This window comes from Tachypleus tridentatus, chromosome 6 (assembly GCF_004210375.1).
Source record: "Tachypleus tridentatus isolate NWPU-2018 chromosome 6, ASM421037v1, whole genome shotgun sequence".
Classification (NCBI taxonomy): domain Eukaryota; kingdom Metazoa; phylum Arthropoda; class Merostomata; order Xiphosura; family Limulidae; genus Tachypleus; species Tachypleus tridentatus.
The window spans coordinates 41,116,802-41,137,575 of NC_134830.1; the positions used below are offsets into that span (position 1 = coordinate 41,116,802).

General features: G+C 31.0%; 2 protein-coding genes across 13 annotated transcripts in view; one reads left to right on the forward strand and one right to left on the reverse strand.

Annotated features, from left to right (window-relative positions):
• Nucleotides 1–14,264, forward strand: part of LOC143252318 (cilia- and flagella-associated protein 36-like) — a 26,583-nt gene extending 12,319 nt beyond the window's left edge. For 5 of the 8 annotated variants that reach the window (XM_076504274.1, XM_076504268.1, XM_076504267.1 and 2 more), the window contains exons 4-9: nucleotides 2,349–2,536; nucleotides 3,942–4,083; nucleotides 5,776–5,883; nucleotides 7,257–7,400; nucleotides 8,571–8,820; nucleotides 13,056–14,264. In XM_076504274.1, coding sequence (XP_076360389.1) covers nucleotides 2,349–2,536; nucleotides 3,942–4,083; nucleotides 5,776–5,883; nucleotides 7,257–7,400; nucleotides 8,571–8,820; nucleotides 13,056–13,084 — 861 coding nt within the window. In that variant the 3' untranslated portion in view covers nucleotides 13,085–14,264. The remainder of the gene's footprint in view (nucleotides 1–2,348; nucleotides 2,537–3,941; nucleotides 4,084–5,775; nucleotides 5,884–7,256; nucleotides 7,401–8,570; nucleotides 8,821–13,055) is intronic. The other 3 variants (XM_076504269.1, XM_076504272.1, XM_076504273.1) reach the window with 2 other exon arrangements.
• Nucleotides 13,585–20,774, reverse strand: part of LOC143252316 (serine/threonine-protein phosphatase 4 regulatory subunit 3-B-like) — a 64,398-nt gene continuing 57,208 nt past the window's right edge. For 4 of the 5 annotated variants that reach the window (XM_076504258.1, XM_076504260.1, XM_076504261.1 and 1 more), the window contains 2 exons: nucleotides 18,595–18,749; nucleotides 13,585–16,287 (listed from right to left, as the gene is read on the reverse strand). In XM_076504258.1, coding sequence (XP_076360373.1) covers nucleotides 16,183–16,287; nucleotides 18,595–18,749 — 260 coding nt within the window. In that variant the 3' untranslated portion in view covers nucleotides 13,585–16,182. The remainder of the gene's footprint in view (nucleotides 16,288–18,594; nucleotides 18,750–20,774) is intronic. The other variant, XM_076504262.1, reaches the window with a different exon arrangement.

Below are 20,774 nucleotides of genomic sequence, written 5' to 3' on the forward strand. Positions count from 1 at the left end.
GAGATATATTGTTGTAACCAATATGTTCAATGTTTTGATTTAGTTGTTTGCTAAAGGGAGCTTTTAAAATGATAGAGGATCTAGATTTAGAAAGTTTATAAAAGTAGTTCTAGAATGGTTAAAATGTTAGTGAATTAATGATTAAGAGGGTTCATGAAATATCTAGAAATAGATAGATATAATAAATACAAGAATAAGTGATTGTTTGGCCAGTTTCAGTTCATTTAGTGATTTTTCAGTTAGTAAACTATTCAGTAAACTATTGATTGTCACTCATATTGAGTTACTCAATTGAAAAACTTTAAAACTATGCAGGAAAGGTCATGGGTACATGAGACATAGTTCTGTTAACAAGTATGTTTCTGTTGAAAGTGAAATGTTATATGTGAACTAAGATGTACAGTTACAGTTGTTTGGCTTATTTTGGCACAAAGCAGCTAGGCTAACTGCACCACGTGTAGTTATGTATAAGCAATATTAGACTGTAGCTAATGTTAAGAAATAAATAAAAATTTGTTGTCATTATGAGACTGAATTTCACACTGTTTTCAGCAAATAATTTAAAGAAATCCATCAAAGAAAAAGAACATGTTACAACGAAATGTTATAACTAACTGTTTATTCTGCATTATGTATAGTTTGTAGGTTTGGCTCAGTTTAATGCGGAGTGAATGGGTATGTAGTATTTTTAGGTACAGCTGTAACCACTGTGTTAGACACCCAAACATTTTATTTTTATCAGAATAATTTCACATCTGATAGCAGTGCTGTAATTATTTTCATTTTTGAATAGTTTCATTTGAATAATTTGTTGAAAAGAAAAATGCAAACTTTAGTCCAGTTGTTAATAACAAAAGTGTTTTAGTTCTTTAACTACAACTTCTATGGTTTTATGTAACTAATTATAGGCCTAACTTCAAAAATACAAATAAACGAAACCTAAACCAAAATTATACTTGATATTACTAACACACACAAAAATATAGCTAACAAAAAGAAGAAAAAAAGGTCTTGTAGATTAATTTACTCAAATCTTGTCTAAAAGAATTTTAAGGGCCATGGCTATTGACGATTCCCTCTTATATATAATATCATTACTTTGCATTATGTGAATTTTTAACCCTAATTACAAAACAACTGATAAAACCTGTATGATATTTTTTAAAATATCTTTTGAGCTAAGAGTGGTTTAGAGATTAATGTGTAGATTGTATTTACAAGGGTCTGTAGTTCACATCCTGTTACCATAAAAAAAATGTTCACTGTACTTTGGGGCTGTGAATGCATTGTAAGTTATGGTTGAATCCCACTGTTTGATTGAAGTAGATAAAAGGTTGACAGCAGATGCTGTTTACTGGTTTCCTTTTCTGTAGTTTGTCATTTCAAAATTAGGGATGGTTAGTGCAGATAGTCTTCATGTAGCTTTGAGTGAATATCTGAAACAAACAAATGAAACTTTAAAGGAACTTATTGATTTTTATACTTTGAAAAAAAAAATCCATATTCCCACAAAAATAAATGCTAAAAAAATAAAGTGAAAAGGACAATATAAAAATATCTAGAAGCTCAAAATATTTTAATAAATCTGTCTTTTTAAAAGTAGAAACTTTAATAATAACACATTAAAGTATTATTTCTTAATAACTAATTTAAAAAAAACAACAAAATTAATCAAAAAAGTGTCATGAAAATATTGAATCAACTATTCCAAAACTTTTAAAGCATCACTAAATTACTGTTCAAAATTAAATGAATGTAAAGAACTTTTTAAATATCCATGTTTTTTTTTCAATTCCTTTAAAACAAAATTGAGTATGATATACAAAGAATGTTTTTGTGTTATCCAGATTCATTCTGATTTAAAAAAAAAAAAGTATAATTGTATTTACAGTTTTATATATATATATATATATATATAGTCAGAGTTTAGATTTATCCCAAATTTTATTCGCTATTAGATATTTGATAACCCACTGTTTTGTTCATACACTAGTAAACTATTTTTTAAAATCACACTAAATAATTTTTAATCTGTTTGTTTCAAAGCTATTGCATCTTTATGCTTACTAATTTAATTATTAAATTTGTAAGTTATTTTTACCGACTAAAGTCAGTTGTTCAACATCTAAATGTGGGGAACAGCAGAATGAGCCATTTTGACATAACATGATTTTGAAAAGTCTTTTAGCTTTATTTTTAAGTCTGTCAGTTACAAGTGTTAGAAGTTAAAATGTGAAAGGGCAAATGTAAGTGTTTGTGTAAGGATGTGTTTTAATTGTTCATACTGTATTTTGATACATGTACATGTGTTTCATAAATGCAGTAGTTAATGTGGTACCATTAACTAGAGTCTGTTTGAACAAGTCTGGGCAGCTGATGATTATGAAGTTTTTAAACGAATGATGATACAAAAGAATATTGAACTTCAGCTCCAAGCTCTGGAATTACTAGGTCAGCATTATGGAATCAATCTTAAAGACTCAGAAAATATTTCTTCTACTACGGATGAGAAAGAGATCATGGAAGAAGTAATGAAGTGAGTAAAAAGATATTTTATCAGTAAAGAAATAGAAACATGTGACTCTTCTCAGCCAGTGCGCGAGGACTTTAAGTTAAGCATTTTCATGATAACATCATGTGCTACTTTATTCTGTACTGTGTATCTGATGTAAAGTTGATAATTATATTCATAGTTAAAAATCACAACTAATCCAGAGTATGAGAATTAGTGAGTTCAAAATCTTTTGAATTTCATCATGGTTGATAATTTCTGAATTAAAGACTTCTGAATATTTAACTTGGTAGAATGTTTATAATAATTAGATGTATAAATTGTTGTAATATTGTTAAAGGTGTATTTGTGATGTATAAGCATATCATGCATTTTCAAATTTCTTATTTTAATTATTAAAAATTTGTTAGTTGTTTTGTATATGTCAATTTTTTTTCCATAAAACATATCCAGGATATTCCATTTTTTGCTTTTGTTCTTGTTGCCTTTGTTCTTTGTCTGTTCCTTTAAATAACACCTGGTCTGCTCATGAAAGGTATGGCTGTAATGATGTAAGTTGAAATCATGTCTTCCAATGTTAAGTCAGTCGATGTCTCGAGGTTACAATTTCTGTTATGCTTGAATAAGAGTGACCAGTAATGTAGGTTGTGCTAGTTCCTCTAGGTAAGTCTGATGTTACTTATTTACCCATATAAGATAATGTTTAAACAGTCTGGAATAGGATCTCAACTAGTATATTTAAAAAAGAGAACATCTCAGATCCTGTGAAAGCTACTGTCCAGCATCCAAAGCAAGTAAAAGGATACTGGATGTTTCAGTTGAAGGTTGCTCTGTGTATATCTGACAACTGTGTCCAGTCTCCATATTTCATTTTCACAAAGTTAGTTAACCAGGGAACTCAGAACTACTTTACAATAAATATCTAATTCAATTTCTCATTATTCTGAAGACATTTTGTCACTCTAAGAAAAGTAAGTTCAATCTGAAAATACCACATAGTTAGTGAATTTGTTAATGCACTCAGTGAACTTTGTAATTTGATATTTTGTACTTTTCATATTGAATTGATAAGGTATAAACTTATTTTATACGTTAAACTGAAATAACAAGGGCAGTAAATTACGACATAGATCTATTAGTTTTTAAGTTCGTAATTTCTAAACTCCAGACTATAAAGTAATATGTTTTTTCTTTATAAAAGCATTGAATGTATTTAAAATAATGGTTCAGAAATTTCAGCTCACATATTAAATTCGAAATACGTTCCTCTTTGTTTTATGAATATTATTTTGAACTGCACTATTTATTTATTGTTTTTATTTTATTCACTTGTTTATTTTAAACATTTTAAAAGCAACAACACATGTCAACTTTGGGCATATTAATTATATATTTGATAATATAGTAGTGCATTATGTTCTCAAAAAAGGAAATCTTTAGAAGAATATAAAAAAGAAAAGGAAAAAAAAGACCAAGAAACCAGAGACCTTGAAAAAGCTATCAGAGAAACTATGTTGGATAAATCTCGTCTTGAAAAAGAAATGGAGAAGGAGAAAGAATTGCTTGACTTGGTATACAGCTACATTTTGTTCATTTTTTGTATACCTAAGACTTGATTGAATAAACAGACTGAAATAATTAGCTAGTTTAGTCTTCAGTATCAAAACAGGCTTTTTTCATATGTTTCTTACAGGTAACTGAGAGTATCTGTAATTGTTTACTTCTTTTCTACTTCAATAAATCAATAATGCAGGTTCAGTGGGTACATAAAAACTTTTATTTTTTTATGATTTTTCATATCATATAAACATTATATTAACTGTACCACCATGCCTTGTTTGTAAGAGATGAAACATCATAAAACAATTTTTTATCTGACAATTTGAATCTGTGTAAGTTATTAAGTACAAATTGAAGTGGTTGGTACACCTAAGTTGTTTTTTTTTTCATATGGAGTTTGAAACAAAAATATGTAAGTAGAAAGTAGTTAATGGCCACATGAAGGTGCATACTTTCTAAAGAATAATTTTTTTTACCCAGTTTTGTCACTGTATTAGAAACATAACCTAAAAGGTAAATGTGCAGCTTAAGCCTAATTTCTATGTTAAAAATGATATTAAACTCCAGATCTTTATTTTTTTTTAATCAAGAGGAATGTAAAAAATCTTCATGTGCAGTCTAATGTGACATTTATAACAGTTAATAGGCCTGAAAAAAGAAGCACATTATGCTAATATAACAATGGGTAGGCAAACAACAATTTTATAAGAAAGAATTTTATTGGCAGAGATATATACTACATATTTTGACAGGACATCAATAAAACTTTCTTATGGTAATAAATCATTGTTTGTTTACTTATTATTAAATAATAGGCGTAGTGATTTATGTTGCTTTGCCAACCTTGGACATACAAAACATAACTTTGAAGTTTTTTTTACTACATAATAATTAATATTTCAGATAAACTTTTGAATCTAATCATTCAGTCCTGCTAACAAATTTTAAGTGGTGATTTGTTGGAAAGTAAAACTATTTTTATCTCCTTTAATAAACAAAGTAAGAGGAATATACAAAAATGTATCCATAGTCTGAATTTATTTTTATTATAAATATTACATCTGTTTGTTTATAAAGTATATTTTGCCAATTTTTGTAAATTCAAGGGTATGTTAATAGACAAAAATATTTCTGGGACTCACACATCTGTTAACTTGAAGTGAGTGGTAGTAACCAAACGTATTTGATGGGGCCATCATTTTTAAGCGTAGCAACCAAAAATACCCATGGCTATTAAGCTGAAAAATTATTTTGAAATATTGTACATAGAATTATTATTTTAGTTTTCACCTAAAATCCATATATTGTCCTGTTAGTAGTTGAACTGTTCTTAGGTTGGAAACAGTTTAAATGTCCAGTTGGTGCAGAAGTAGCAACCATTTAAATGTCATGTGATAATTGTTAATGTTAATAGTTAATCAGCAATTAGAATTTTCTTCAGAAATTATAAATGCTTTATTTTAATCTGTAATGAGAACTTTCCTCAGATCAATCTATACCCAAACTATCCATAAATGTTAAACAATTTAAAACTATTACTTTGCATACATCCTGACTTGAAAGTTTTTTGTTGTTGTTTATTTTACTATCCCTAACCTAAATGTCATATCTGCTATTGTGACAGATTTCATGACTCTTTTCTTTTTAATCAGAATATGTACAATAAATAATTATTTATTCATGTGGAGCTTCTCTTTTTGTAGGCTATTAAGTTGTCAGTTAGTGACATGGATTCTAATGTTAGGAACAGAACTGTTTATGCTATTGTTGAACCTTCAGGGGTACATCAAGAGGAATCTTCTCAGACAGAGGTAGATAGTTATAATTATTTGTACTGTCTGTTTTTCTTGGAAGTTAAGTATTTAGGAAATGCATTTTAGTTTTAGTTTAGACACTTGCATAAATTTTTCTCTCCCAGTAAAATAATCTATCCGTCCATTTTCACACATCTATTAACTTGAAGTAAGTGGTGGTAACCAAAGTTATTTGCTGGGGCCATCACAGTTACTGGGTTTACCTTTAGTAAGAAGTTGAAAGTTGCTTTACTCCCTGTAAGGATGCAAGTTTTTGTCTGTGGGTCTCATTAAAATGGACATTAATGTATGTTTAAGCCTATATATTTAAAATTATTTTAGTACTACTTATCCTATGGGAATAAAATTTCATTGGAAATATTACAGAGAATTATAAACTTTATTAATGAAGTTTTGGAGATGATACAATGTGTTTCAAAGCCATATCATGTAGCCTGCTTACCTAAGTTACATTTCTTGCAAGATAGCTTTGTTTTTTCTGAACGGTAAGAGGCTTGAATAAAATGGCAGGGTCAGTGTGCAGAACTGTTGTTTGTGTGTGCTGTTGGAATACTTTCTCTCTTACCTTGGTCAAAAAAGGCAATTCCAAAGAGAAAATGGATACCAATTTCCTGACTGCCAAGACCTTCTGATGTTATACAAGCACTTACTTGGTAATGTATGGGAGGGCTCTTCAAAAAGAGTGGCTAATGGAATATTCTGCAGAATCCAGTAGATTATTGAACACTGTGCAAAATTGACAGTGTTTCTACTTGATTCAGTTAGATAGACCTGATATATTATGACAAATTTTGAAACATCATATACCACATCCAGACTTTCCATATTGTTCTCAGTGAGCCACGGGTGAAATTCAGTTCCTTTAAAATGAGAAGTGTTTAAATGCAGAGGTTTCTTTATAATCACTAATACACTTTAGGAATTTTTAACCCTGAATAGAAGTTTAATGGTATCACGAACAAGAAACTTTATACAATAGTACTATTGTAAATGCATATTTCACTTCATATTTAAACTAGAGAAGTTGAAGTGTGGGTTTGTTTACATATAAATTTTATTTCAGTGAATTTGAGTCAGTCAGATAAAACATTCTGGTAATGTATGTATTTATACACACACATACATATTTGTTTATTCCAGCCAAGTAATATATATATATATATATCATGTTTATATAAACATTGTTTTGCACAGCATTGTATCAACTTACTATTTCAAAAGTTTTTCATTATTAGTTCATAATTATTACAACTTTTTACCATGTTAATACAATTAATTATCCATACTTCATTAAACTAGGAAGAAAATCATTTTATTCTGTTATTGCCAACAGTGGGTAATAGAAGTTTAAATGTGTTTTTTGTGTAAAGGAATATTTGTTTAGAGAAAACTGTTTGTCTATACATACTGTGAGAATATTACAGAGTGACAAGAATACTTCAGATGGACACAGTACTACCAGCAATAGTATTCAACCCTCTACTATACATCTGAATAAATCATCTTATGATGAGGTAAGTGGAGATATGCTACTAGTAAACATTAATAATTACAATAATCAATTCATTTCTTAGACATTAGTAATAAATTTCATGAATTACTTTGATTCTTATGAACTTGTTGATAATGTTGCAAAGAATAAAATTATAGAATGGTCATTCATAACAAGTGTAACTCTCTAACTTTTTGTTAAGTGTTAAAGTTTAGTTTGTTTATGATATACTGTATCTGAAATGTTCAAGTTCAATTTAGGATAACAAAGCTTCAAATATGTGGTCTATGTACATGTTTGTTGCTTACTTGCAGCTCAAATAGTTTAAAAAATTCACAATTTTTGACACTCATGGTATTGAAACCTGTAAAATGCAATCAGTAATTTTTTTTATTTTACTGTTTCACGGTGATAAAGCTAAGAAAACAATAGTTGTTTGTGTTTCTGTCATTCTTTGTGAAACCAAATGCAAAGTGGCCAAAATGAAGCCACTGGGCTGAAAAGGGTTAATTGAGGGTACTTTTTTAATTTTACAGCACCTTCTATACAAGAATACTTTCTGATTGTTACTCTATCCATTAAATGTTTTTATAAGAGTTCCTTTTGACTTTACTGCATTCATTTGTTCTACTATAGATAGTCCAGTGGTTAATTTGCCCAAGTTATGATATTGAGAATGTTTTGCGACTGCTACTGAAAAAATGCTTTTCAAACTTTGGGACGGCAGATGAATCATAAGTTACTGGCAGGTGCTGCTTCCTAGCAGCCTTCTCTTTAGTCTATCATTGCATAATTAAGATACATGGAGATAGATAGCTTTCTGCAATTTAACATGAAAGTCTGAAACAACTACTTGTTATAGTTCATAAAGAAAATATAGTAATTGTAACAGGAAATTGTTAGGATTAGTCTGTTGAGTTGTAAATTTGATAATATAAATCATTATGGAAATCTAATGTAGTTTTGCCAAGTACTGCATCGATCTTATTTTGAAAACAGTTGTATAATGTAGTCAGGATTTTCCATACATACCTCTATGTTTTTTGGAAAAATTTATAGCAAACTATTTTTACATAATGCACTTATATTTTTGTGTTTTTTGTTAATGAAATACTAATGTTGTTAGAAAACTGAGAATTTTATTATAATTTTTTGGGAAAATTTTTCAATTTATTATTTTTTATCTTTACAGAATTATTCACAGGATGTAAAAACAAGACAGGAGTATCTTCGGAAACAGAGAGATCGCTTGTTAGCTTTAAAGCGTCAGGAGCGAGAAAAGCGTCTTGGTGAATACGAGAAAATATCCTCTCAGAAACGTCCAAAGTCTTCTAGAGCAGCTCGTAGCATCGTGAAACAAGAGCTTCAATCATTTACAATAGATCCAGAAACATTGGCTTTCCGAAAGTCTCTAGCTGCTTGTCTGAAGACTGAAGTAATAGGTAAGAACATCAGTGGTGAAATATCCAGTTTCTTATAACTGAAATTGTTTACAATTATACTGTATTATGGAAAATTATAAAAGGCAGTGAACTTTATGAACATATACAACTAAATTCTAATTTCAGAATGTACTAAATCCAATTTAGGTCACAGGCAAAATTAAAATTGCCTGAGGTGTTATTTTTTAAGCTCAACCAGACATGGAACTTTAATGATGCTTCATGGGATAGTTGCAATGTCCTTCTGAATTTTTAGTTGGGGAGAGCATGTATTTATAATTACTATGTGTAACAGAGATACTTCAGCATTTTATTGCCTTCTTTCTGATCGATAACCTGCAGAGAGAATAAAGTTGGCGATTACAAGTTTGACCAATTTTTGAGAAAGATTTGTTGTGACTTTTGAGAAGACTCATTCCTATCCTGAAGGAGCTTAAACTTCTTGGTGGAGTTTTGTCTGTGTCTGAATATTTTATTTGTCCCTTCTGTTGATCTTGTTAGTTTTACATTAAATTTAAACAGAATTTATTATGCTTTTCTTCTACCAACCTTATCATAATGCACAATCACCCAACCTTCAGACTTCAACACCATGTCTAGTCTCTTTCTATCCATCTTCAACACATCATTACACTTTTCCTTCCACAAGCAAATACATGAAGTTCATTTGTTGGAGATCAAGTAACTGTGTGAAAGTATAGCCTTGAATTTATCATAAAATTTGTATGAAGGTAAGTTATTAAAACTTTTTTAACAGGCAAAAATCAAGTACAATCCTTTTTTACCAAATATTTTATTACTTTAAGTGTGTAACAGACGGTATAGCTAGTCATCTGTTATTGTATACTTTCAAGGGCTTGTAAATTATCATTTAAACAATGTAATGCAGACATAGGGATTGATACAAATTGATTTAGTTGGTTTAAAAGTTTAGTATCTCTCTTTCAAATGGTATAACATCTTTAAAGCATTCTAACCATTTATTTAGTTAATGCTTTTAAAGCCATTTCTTGTTTAAACTGACTGCTGGACCAATGTTTTTAAATAATGAAATGAAATCATGTTTAAAGTAATGTGTCAAAGACTAACTGGTATTAAAAGGAAGCTAACTATTGCATCAGTATTTATATAAAGGAATTTAATTTCATGTAGTGTTTGAAAGAGAGAATTTACATATATTTTTTTTCAATTACAAAATGTACAGTTCAGGAATTCATGTGGTAAATGTGTTAGTGTGAAGTATGTCTGCTTAATTTTGTTATCTGTTTTAGTGCCAAATGGTAAACCAATTACAATCAGTCTGGGTATTCACTCTTTGCTCTCAAATGAAGGTTGTTCATATAAATGTAGTTTACAATTATAGATAGAAATAATCTAACCTTTTCAGTATTACTGTTTACACACTATTTAATAGACATACGTTCCCCATAATTAGTAGAACACTATTGCATCCTCAGTACTACAAATATTTAATTTTTGATAAATTATTTATGCTTGTTATAATGATAATTATTCTGAAAGGATTTCCACATTTAGCAGTTTGTTTCTAAACAAATTAGAGTTCAGTTTCTTCTCAATACAGTCCATGAGCATAATCTTATAATGTTTACAATCATTAGTGAAGCTGCCATGGTAATTAGTTATTATGTTTAAGCTCATAACAAAAGTAAAATAAATAAGTTATTTTACAGAAATTTTACCATTCTTACGAGGGATGTTCAAAAAACATGCGGACTGACGTCATAAAACAAAATGCACTTTATTTAAAAGTTACAGGTCTGGGACCCTTTCAAAGTACTCTCTTCCCCAACGCACACACTTATTCCAACGGTGTTTCCACTTGTTGAAACAGTCCTGGTATGCTTCTTTTGTAATGTCTTCCAGCTCCTTCGTCGCATTTGCCTTAATCTCGGGAATCATCTCAAATCTTCTTCCTTTCAAGGGTCTTTTGAGTTTAGGGAACAAGAAAAAATTGCAAGGAGCAAGGTCAGGTGAGTAGGGGTGGGGAAGAACAGTGATCGAGTGTTTGGCCAAAAACTCACGAGTTCTGAAGCACAAAGTTCGCAGCAACGAGGTGTATCTTCAATTTTTCGGTCAAAATCTCGTAACAAGATCCAACTGATATCCCACACTCTTCAGGAAGCTCCCTGACAGTCAGACGTTGATTTGCCTGCACCAGGGTGTTGATTTTGTCGACATGTGGTCGTCAGTTGACGTGGAAGGACGTCCAGAATACTCATCATCTTCAACGGACTGTCGACCATCCTTAAAACGTTCATGCGACTTGAAATATGCCGTACGCTTCATAGCAACATCACCGTAAGCCGTGCTAAGCATAGCAAAAGTTTCAGTCGCAGATTTTCCAAGTTTAACACAAAATTTCACAGCAAGTCGTTGCTCCTTCAGGTCATTCATTCTGCAATCCGCCAAACAAAAAAATCGCACTTCACTTAAAACCACGTAGCTAATACACAAATGAAGATATCTGCAATCGGGAAATGGCGTCGTAATCAGCTGATCTGTGCAAACCTAGCGGATTCCCCTGGAACCAACTGGAGCCGTGCAATTCAAACAGTCCGTGTATTTTTTGAACAGACCTCGTATATACACTTGTTGTAATTGATAAATAGAAATTGGTCTTACTGGCCAGTGACTGTGCAAAGAATGTACTTCCTGTCTGATGGTAGTTTGTGATTCAGTCTGAGAAAAACAACATTAGCTCTCAAAGTTCTGTCTTTCCTTTTATAATGTTCTTAATTCTGCTAATCATATTTTTTTAAATTCATCCTCTACCATACACTGTGATAGCTTGCCTACTAGTCCACTTGTGTACTGTTACCCAGAACTTCTAATTCATTTTGTTCAACTCTTGTAAAAAAAACTAAATCTACTCTTCTGTATATTATAACAATAAATCTCTTATTTTTTGCAGAAGTTGACTGATTCTAAGGTAGATTTATCCTTTATTTATGACACAAGCTGCTAAACTGGCTATCTGTACACATGAATAAAACAGAAAGACAATGGTAAAGTAAAAACACTTAAATATAAAAGCATTTTCTCCCAATCTAACCACGCCTAGAAAGCCTGAAAAATTAAGACAAGTCTGTTGTTGCTTAAATATATTGCAATTGAGAAAAAGGTATACCTTACAATAATTGCCACTTCTCCATTTTTGTTTAGATCTAAAATGAGATTTATTACCAAAACATTTCACATCTAAGATAATAGTGAGTTGTAAGAATAGAATGCAACAGTTCTACAAATACACTTTTGGCTACTGCATTTCAGTCTATCAAAGAGCTCTGACACTGAAGAATGCCTCTAGAACAGTGTAGGAGGCATCAGACTGATAATTTAAAGGACTTTGTGCAAGAAAAAACAAACTGCAAATTTAAATTGTTTGAATTTCACACAAAACTACATGAGGGCTATCTTTCCATAATTCAGCAGTATAAGACTAAGGGGAAGGCAACTAGCTAGTCATCACCACCCACTGCCAACGAATAGTGGGGATTGACCATCACATTATAATGCCCTCACGGCTGAAAGGGCAGGCACGTTTGGCGTGATGGGGATTGAAACCCGCAACCCTCAGTTTACAAGTTCAGTGCCCTAAACACCTGATTATGTTGGGTCTACTATTATCATAAACATCACATTTTTAGGACTTGAGAAAACTAGCATTTATAATGTTAATAATGTAATAAATTAAACAGTTATTATCACATCAGTGTGGTATGTGGATTTAGTTTTATAAACCTTCTTTCTTATAAACCTACAATCTTGCATTAGGAACTTAAGTAACAGAAAAAAAAAAAAAAACTTTGGATTTTATTTACATGATTGATCTACCCTACATAAGGTAGTCAATTTTGTTATTAAAATATACATTAATGCATAATGTTACATTTTATTTGAATTATACCTAAATATAAAAATCTGTTTTTTATGTAGTTAACTTTCTTTATGTGTGTCTATATATATAATTAGTTGTAATCAGTATTGTACTGATGACAGGTAGCAATTTTAAAAATGCTTCTGAATTTTTGCCATTTAAACTTCATATATTTATACTAATGCTTTCCATTTTTCAGACCTTCACTGTGATGGCCACAACTTTAGACTAGATATTTAAAATAAATAAGAACTTTTTTTACATTTAAATACAATCCAATTAACCAAAAAAGGTTGTTTAAATATTTATCTAAGTAACCTTTTTTCTTTTATTTCAGAGAAGCAGAAGGCCCAGGTTAAAGCTTAAAATAAAAACTGAATTTTCTCAGTTACCAGTATGGTGTAAAACATTATTTGATGTAGTTGCACAAGCTAAACTTAGAACACTTGCTGGAGTGCTTGTAAAGAATTCAAGGCACTTTTCTTTTACATGTCTCAATATGTGAATCTTGTAATGCAACACACATCTCTTATTGGGTGTTGTATGAAAAATAATATTAAACTTAGTAATATTCCTTTTCAATTTTAAAAGTTTTTTTCCAAAACCTAGTCTATCAATGAAGTGTAATATTTTTCAGCTAATAATTTAGTATATAAAATATGAAGCTGAATTTGTGTCCATCAGTATGTTAGTTCTTTGTAATTAGTAGTTGACTTTTTAAGATATCTATTGTTTTCTTTCACAGCTTAGGTTTTAAAGTGGTTATATCTCTTCATATGTTCCATATCATATTTAACAAGTATACTGCTCCAAGTAAAAGTGTGATCTTATAAGAGTAATTCAGACATTGACAATGATATCACTGATTTAAATAATAAAAGTAAACTTGTTTAATTTTTCATATTACCTTCTTTTTCAGTTTCATATAATTCTAACAGTTCTTGCTTCTCTTTTCAGCTTTGTTTCTAGATGTTTTTTTTATTGTTATTGAGAACATATCTAGTAAACAACACTACATGAGGTTAACATCACTAATTTGCTTTTGGTCACTCTGATCTTCTACATTCATCTACTTATAGTTAAACAACACCAAATGATACAAATTTGTCACTTAGTAATTTCCTCAACATAACAGTACATTGCCTTAATGTGATAAAAGTTTAACCGTCCACAGACTAAATAGCATTTTTCCCAGAAGTATTCAATCACTTCCGATGAATAATTCATTCTTTGATCGATAAATAAGTTAAGTCTGTCAAACTGGGTGTAATTTTGTTTCCTCAAACATCTTGGTGTGCATACCAAGAAGCATCTAAAAATATTGATGTCAAATGCATGAAAGGTAAATGAAGTTGGATCTTGATATTTTTGCATAAAATAAATTGTGGAAGTTATTCAATTGAAATATTTCTATTTTCACATGTAATTGCAGCTTTTATAAGCTGTCATAAATTTCCTGTAGAAATTATGGAAATTTTGTATGGATTTAAAATTAATTTTTAAGAGTTCATATGTGTAATGTTATAATTAAATAAATTACAAACAATATTTACTGGAGTTTCTTTTTTAATTACTTTGGTAAAAAGAACACCACCATGAATATTCTACATATGCATTAAATCTACTGCTGATGGCACTCTTTCTAAGATGAGGGCTACCAAAGAAAGTTTTTTTTCTTCCTTTAAAATGACATTTTACAAAACTTGAAACAAGCTCATACAATAAGTTTTCACAGCTAACCCAAAATATGTTTAAACTGATGGATGAGTTTTACCCTCTTCATATATAAAAGTCATTAACTGTGAATTTTTTTGTTGTTACCGTATTGTCCGCCTAATAAGCCGAATTTCTGGCCCTAAATTTTGGACCTGATTTTTGGGGGTCGGCTTATTGGCCGATCACTCCTTTCGAAATTTCTTCTTCTTAGGAAATGTTTTTCTTTTGAAAATTACCATAGGCGGTAATTTTGTCCCATCAGCAAAGCACGTTAAGACTACAGTGAAACGTTGTTTCTGGAATTTCATTGGTTACCTAATTACAGTGAGTGGAGCCAATAACGAATGACATATTGATTCCATCTCTGTCTCAATACGACACGTTCTGCTTTACTACAGAACGCCAATGATCACACACAACATGCATGCTGACGCTGAAACGAGACTAAGAAATCATTTTGAAGAAACTTGTCACTTCTTAAAAATGGCTTCGGCTTATTGGGCAGTAATAAGCAAAAACCCTCATTTTCAGAGCTGAAAATTGGCCTCGGCTTATTAACCGGAAAATACGGTAATTTTTATCCATGGTACATTACCTGAAGCAATGATATAATGAATACTAAAAATGACTTCATATGCTAAGGTATAGGGAGTAGTGTATAAAAATATTTCTTCTTCCAGTTTTTCAAGATGAGGCTTTTTTTTTAATCTTTCTTTTACTAAAATGTATTTATGACTGCCAGGATAAAAGGCATCAGTGAACAGTGGTTACCATACAGACCATATAGACACATGCATACACACACACATATATACAAAAAAACAAAACAAACTTACTACTGTCCATCAAGGATCTTACAGGAAATTCTTTGCCAACTTGTCATATCAACACTTAAGTCAGTGAGTTAAAAAATATTTTATGTGAAGGCTGGAAGTTGAAAGTTCATAACCATACAAAAACCTTTTTTCAGTTGACTGACCAAAAAACAACTTACCACTCATTAATGGCCAACATTAGCTGTTTCACAAACATCTTACTAGTGTTTCTCTCTCTCTACTTACAATATCCATTTACTCTTAAAGCAAGAATTATCATTAGCTTTTAATCCAATTAACCTTGAACCTTGTAGCAGTAACAAATAAAATGACCTGAATTATGAAATAACAAATTACAGGAAAGAATTTTCAAGGTTTTATCATAGCGGTGGCATTACAGTATTAATCATCCTACTCTTACATAAATTCAGAGCTGATGTAGCATCAAGAAACTCAGTAGAACCCAATGCTAGAAATCAAGGAGCCATTGAATGTCACCAGATGGACACTGGCAGGCAAAGTAGGTATATAAATCACAATTGTGTAACTTTTCTGTCAGCTGTTCCATTTTCAAAATCTAATATCTTGATTATGATGCTGCCTCTTGAGGTGTGCAGAGAAGGTAATACTGTTAACTGTACTGTCTACATAGCAGTTCCCCATTCTACAAAGTTGCAAGATTTTTATATCCATTTCGTTTCTTTGTGTAGAACAGAAAAATGAAAGATCAGTGACAGCACACTATTTACTGACCTGGCCCTGGACAGTATACACTGTACAGCTAGTTCTTTAAATTCATATTTCTATGGCCAACAATCAGTGCATACAAATACATCAGTGATATGCACACTGTATTCTGCCTAGGGGGAGCACAACCAGACATGCAGAGATGAATACTAAAATATAAAAACATCTAACACTCCACACACTATGCTATGTATTCAGTCGAGGTCGTTTAGATACAGGGACTCCAGAAGTGTCGTCGTCTTCCTCCTCTTCGTCATCTGAGTCTTCATCTGGATAATCCACTAACCCAACCTATATACAAAAATTTTTTAAAATTCAAATAATAAATGTAAAGATACTAACAGTTCTCTAATCCACATTCTCTAGACCAGAGATTGTTAAACAAATTCTGTACAATTTAAACATACACAATTACACATCAAAGAGTTCTGAAAACAAAATCACAAATAAACCAGTTTCTTCCATAAATGTTTACATTCTACCAGAATTAATGGGTTGATTTGTATTTCAAAACCATTTATCCACTTTCACAACTATAAAGTCATCCAGAAAATAAAACCCTTTATCAATTTTCTCATACAAACTTTCAGATTTAGATGTAGAGAACAAAATGACTCTTTCTACCACCTTTATACTTACAAATACAAAACAAAAGGTGATTTAACAGCTCTTATCCATTTTAAAAATTTACCACTTCTATATTACAATAACAAGACCATGCAATATTTTAAAAGCCTTGAATAATTTACTTTTATACATTACCGTGTTAATATTTACAACTATAAAGCCACATACTGGATGAAAAACCTTTAGCCCTTTACTTTTATATCCTGACATATGCAACTATAAAGTGATACTTAAATTAAATAGCCAAATTTACCTTACAGATAAATCAATAACTGTAACTGTCTCACAAAAATCACATTTTACAAGTGTCCTCTAATTATATTCCTTCACTTGCATATCTATTTTAAAACAACAAACATACACTGCATGAAAAGTTGAAAAATATGAAATTGAATTTTTTTTCTCTAAAATGAATACAAATTGTAACAGCCAATTAAAATTATTTATCCTGGTATCTTCATGGCTTTTTTTTAAAGCTTTCATTTTATTTTAATGTTTGATCTTCAAAATATATGTAAGTAGGTGGTTACAAAGCAGTAAATTGCACAAGCACTAAAGATAAAAAGACTAAGTTATATCACAAAACAGCAGTCTTGCATATGTTCATATAAGACTTCTTTTTTTCATTTTTTCTTATCTAATAAATATATTAAAATAAATAAAACATCCACACAAAAAAACATGAAACTCAGCACTCATATAAGCAAGAAGTTTGTACTTGGTTGCATTGTTTAGTAAATTCATGTACCTTCTAAATATGCATTTTAGAACATAAATATACATCAGTCACTAGAAAAGAATGTCTCAAAATTACTCTGGTTTATTTTGCTTCCTAATCAACCAATAAACAGGTTAATATTGGTTGGTTAAAAAAATTCCATTACTGTTTGGAGCATTGCCTTTTTGTCTAAACCTAAGTTATCCTCGCAAACTATCTGCTTTGAGTGCCAAAAAAAAATAGACAATCAGCTAATTTGTATAGTTTAGAATATGTTCTTACTATTGGTTATAGACATCTCCAACAGGAATTGGAGAAAAATTAAAGACATTTCTTAAAAGACAGTGAATATGGGAGGGGCATGTCATGCAAGTTGAACAACCTGAAGTACAAGCAAGGGAAGAGAAAAAATTGATAAAAGTCAGAGCACAACATCTTGTAATTCAGTGGTGCAGACTGAGAATTTATATATTTATTTTGGAAAAGAAGAAAGTAAAACTAATACTATAAAAAACTGATTATAAACTTTTTTATGACAAATTTATTAACATGCATTCATAAAATTATACATATATTTTGAATGTAATCAAATTAAAACTCAAACATTAAAAAAATTAAAATCATTAATAAATTTGGCACTGGAGAAAATTCAGTTAACTTAAACTTTGAAAGTAACTGTGAAAACATTGTAACGTTAACCCTTCTGTTTCATATGGGTTAATAAAGTTCTTTCACTCTCTACCAACACAAAATCAATGATACCACAGCAAAAGATGAAAAAAACTGAACACATCTTTACTTTAGATTTTTAACCTGGTTTAAGTTATATCAGTGTACTATTATGCACTTATACCTTGGGAAAAAAATTCCACAAAATTAAAACAGACAAAAATGTTTTGATTGATTGTTTTGGTAATTCACAAGAAAAGAAAGTGCCAGAACTTCTACATTTTTTTCTTATATATATATATATATGTATTGCTTTTATTTTCTCAAAGTGTACAGGGTGGCCCATAAGTCCATACCCATCCACATGTTATTATGTTATATTCAATTGTGCATGTATTATAAATTTGTTTCTTATTTGTCAGAGAAATATGGTCAATGCAAGCCCATTTACACTTGAAGAACATGGTGTCACATAATATTATGCAGCGAGAATGAGGAACAGCACACAGATACACTGGACACATAAGATATATGGATGGGTAGGGACTTATGGACCACCCTGTATAAATAAAGGCACAACTTACTTTTCTTGTTAAAGTTGGTGACTTAACTTCAACTGTGGGGCTAAGAGGCTGGACAGAGTTTGAAGTGGGGCTATTAACTTTGCGAATGTTGAGAATGGGAGATCCTGTCTTATTTGGTACTGCCCTTAGGTTTTCCTTTTCTTCTGTCTCTCTACCTGTGGGTGATAAGTATTATTGTACCAATAACCCAAAACTTCTTTCAAAGTGAACAAACATTTAATGGGTTGAAGACACTGAATGAAGATACAACATAAACTTAAAATCATATATTTAATTGAGAGTCTTATAAATCTGTTATTAGTCTATATTTATTTCTTTTTCTATAAGTTTTCATAAGGAAAGTTCACACTATATATGCTAAGAACAAAAAAATACTACATCATATTCAAGATATTGCAATGTCTTCTTTTATTTGTTTCACTGAAGTTTCAAAATCATGAAAATGAGGTGTGGAGGCCTACAAATGTAATACCATTCTAATCCCCACATTTCCTCCTTCAATCTACAAACGTAATACCATTCTAATCCCCACATTTCCTCCTTCAATCTACAAACATAATACCATTCTGATCCCCACATTTCCTCCTTCAATCTACAAACGTAATACCATTCTAATCCCCACATTTCCTCCTTCAATCTACAAACGTAATACCATTCTAATCCCCACATTTCCTCCTTCAATCTACAAACGTAATACCATTCTAATCCCCATATTTCCTCCTTCAATCTACAAACATACCATTCTAATCCCCACATTTCCTCCTTCAATCTACAAACGTAATACCATTCCAATCCCACATTTCTCCTTCAATCTACAAACGTAATACCATTCTAATCCCTATATTTTCTCCTTCATCTACAAACGTAATACCATTCTAATCCCATATTTTCCTTTCCTTCAATCTATAAACGTATTACCATTCTAATCCCATATTTCCTCCTTCAATCTACAAACGTAATACCATTCTAATCCCCACATTTTTTCCTTCAATCTTCAAACGTATACCATTCTAATCCCCACATTTCTCCTTCAATCTACAAACGTATACCATTCTAATCCCCACATTTCTCCTTCAGTCTACAAATGTAATACCATTCCAATCCCTACATTTCTCCTTCATCTACAAACGTAATACCTATTCTAATCCCCACATTTCTCCTTCAATCTACAAACGTAATACCATTCTAATCCCCACATTTCCTCCTTCAATCTACAAACGTAATACCATTCTAATCCCCACATTTCTCCTTCATCTACAAACGTATACCATTCTAATCCCCACATTTCTCCTTCATCTACAAACGTAATACCATTCTAATCCCCACATTTCTCCTTCAATCTACAAACGTAATACCATTCTAATCCCACATTTCCTCCTTCAATCTACAAACGTAATACCATTCTAATCCCCACATTTCTCCTTCAATCTACAAACGTAATACCATTCTAATCCCATATTTCTCCTTCATCTACAAACGTAATACCATTCTAATCCCTATATTTCTCCTTCATCTACAAACGTATACCATTCTAATCCCCACATTTTCTCCTTCATCTACAAACGTAATACCATTCTAATCCCTACATTTCTCCTTCATCTACAAACGTAATACCATTCTAATCCCTACATTTCTCCCATCTACAAAACGTAATACCATTCTAATCCCCACATTTTCCTTCATCTACAAACGTATACCATTCTAATCCCCACATTCCTCCTTCAATCTACAAACGTAATACCATTCTAATCCCCACATTTCCTCCTTCAATCTACAAACGTAATACCATTCTAATCCCCACATTTCCTCCTTCAATCTACAAACGTATACCATTCTAATCCCTACATTTCCTCCTTCATCTACAAACGTAATATTCTAATCCCATACATTTCCTCCTTCTTCTCTACAACGTAATACCATTCCAATCCCCATATTTTTCCTTCAATCTACAAACGTAATACCATTCCAATCCCCATATTTCCTCCTTCAATCTACAAACGTATACCATTCCAATCCCCATATTTTTTCCTTCATCTTCAAACGTTACCATTCTAATCCCTACATTTCCTCCTTCTACAAACGTAATACCATTCCAATCCCCATATTTCCTCCTTCAATCTACAAACGTAATACCATTCCAATCCCCACATTTCCTCCTTCAATCTACAAACGTAATACCA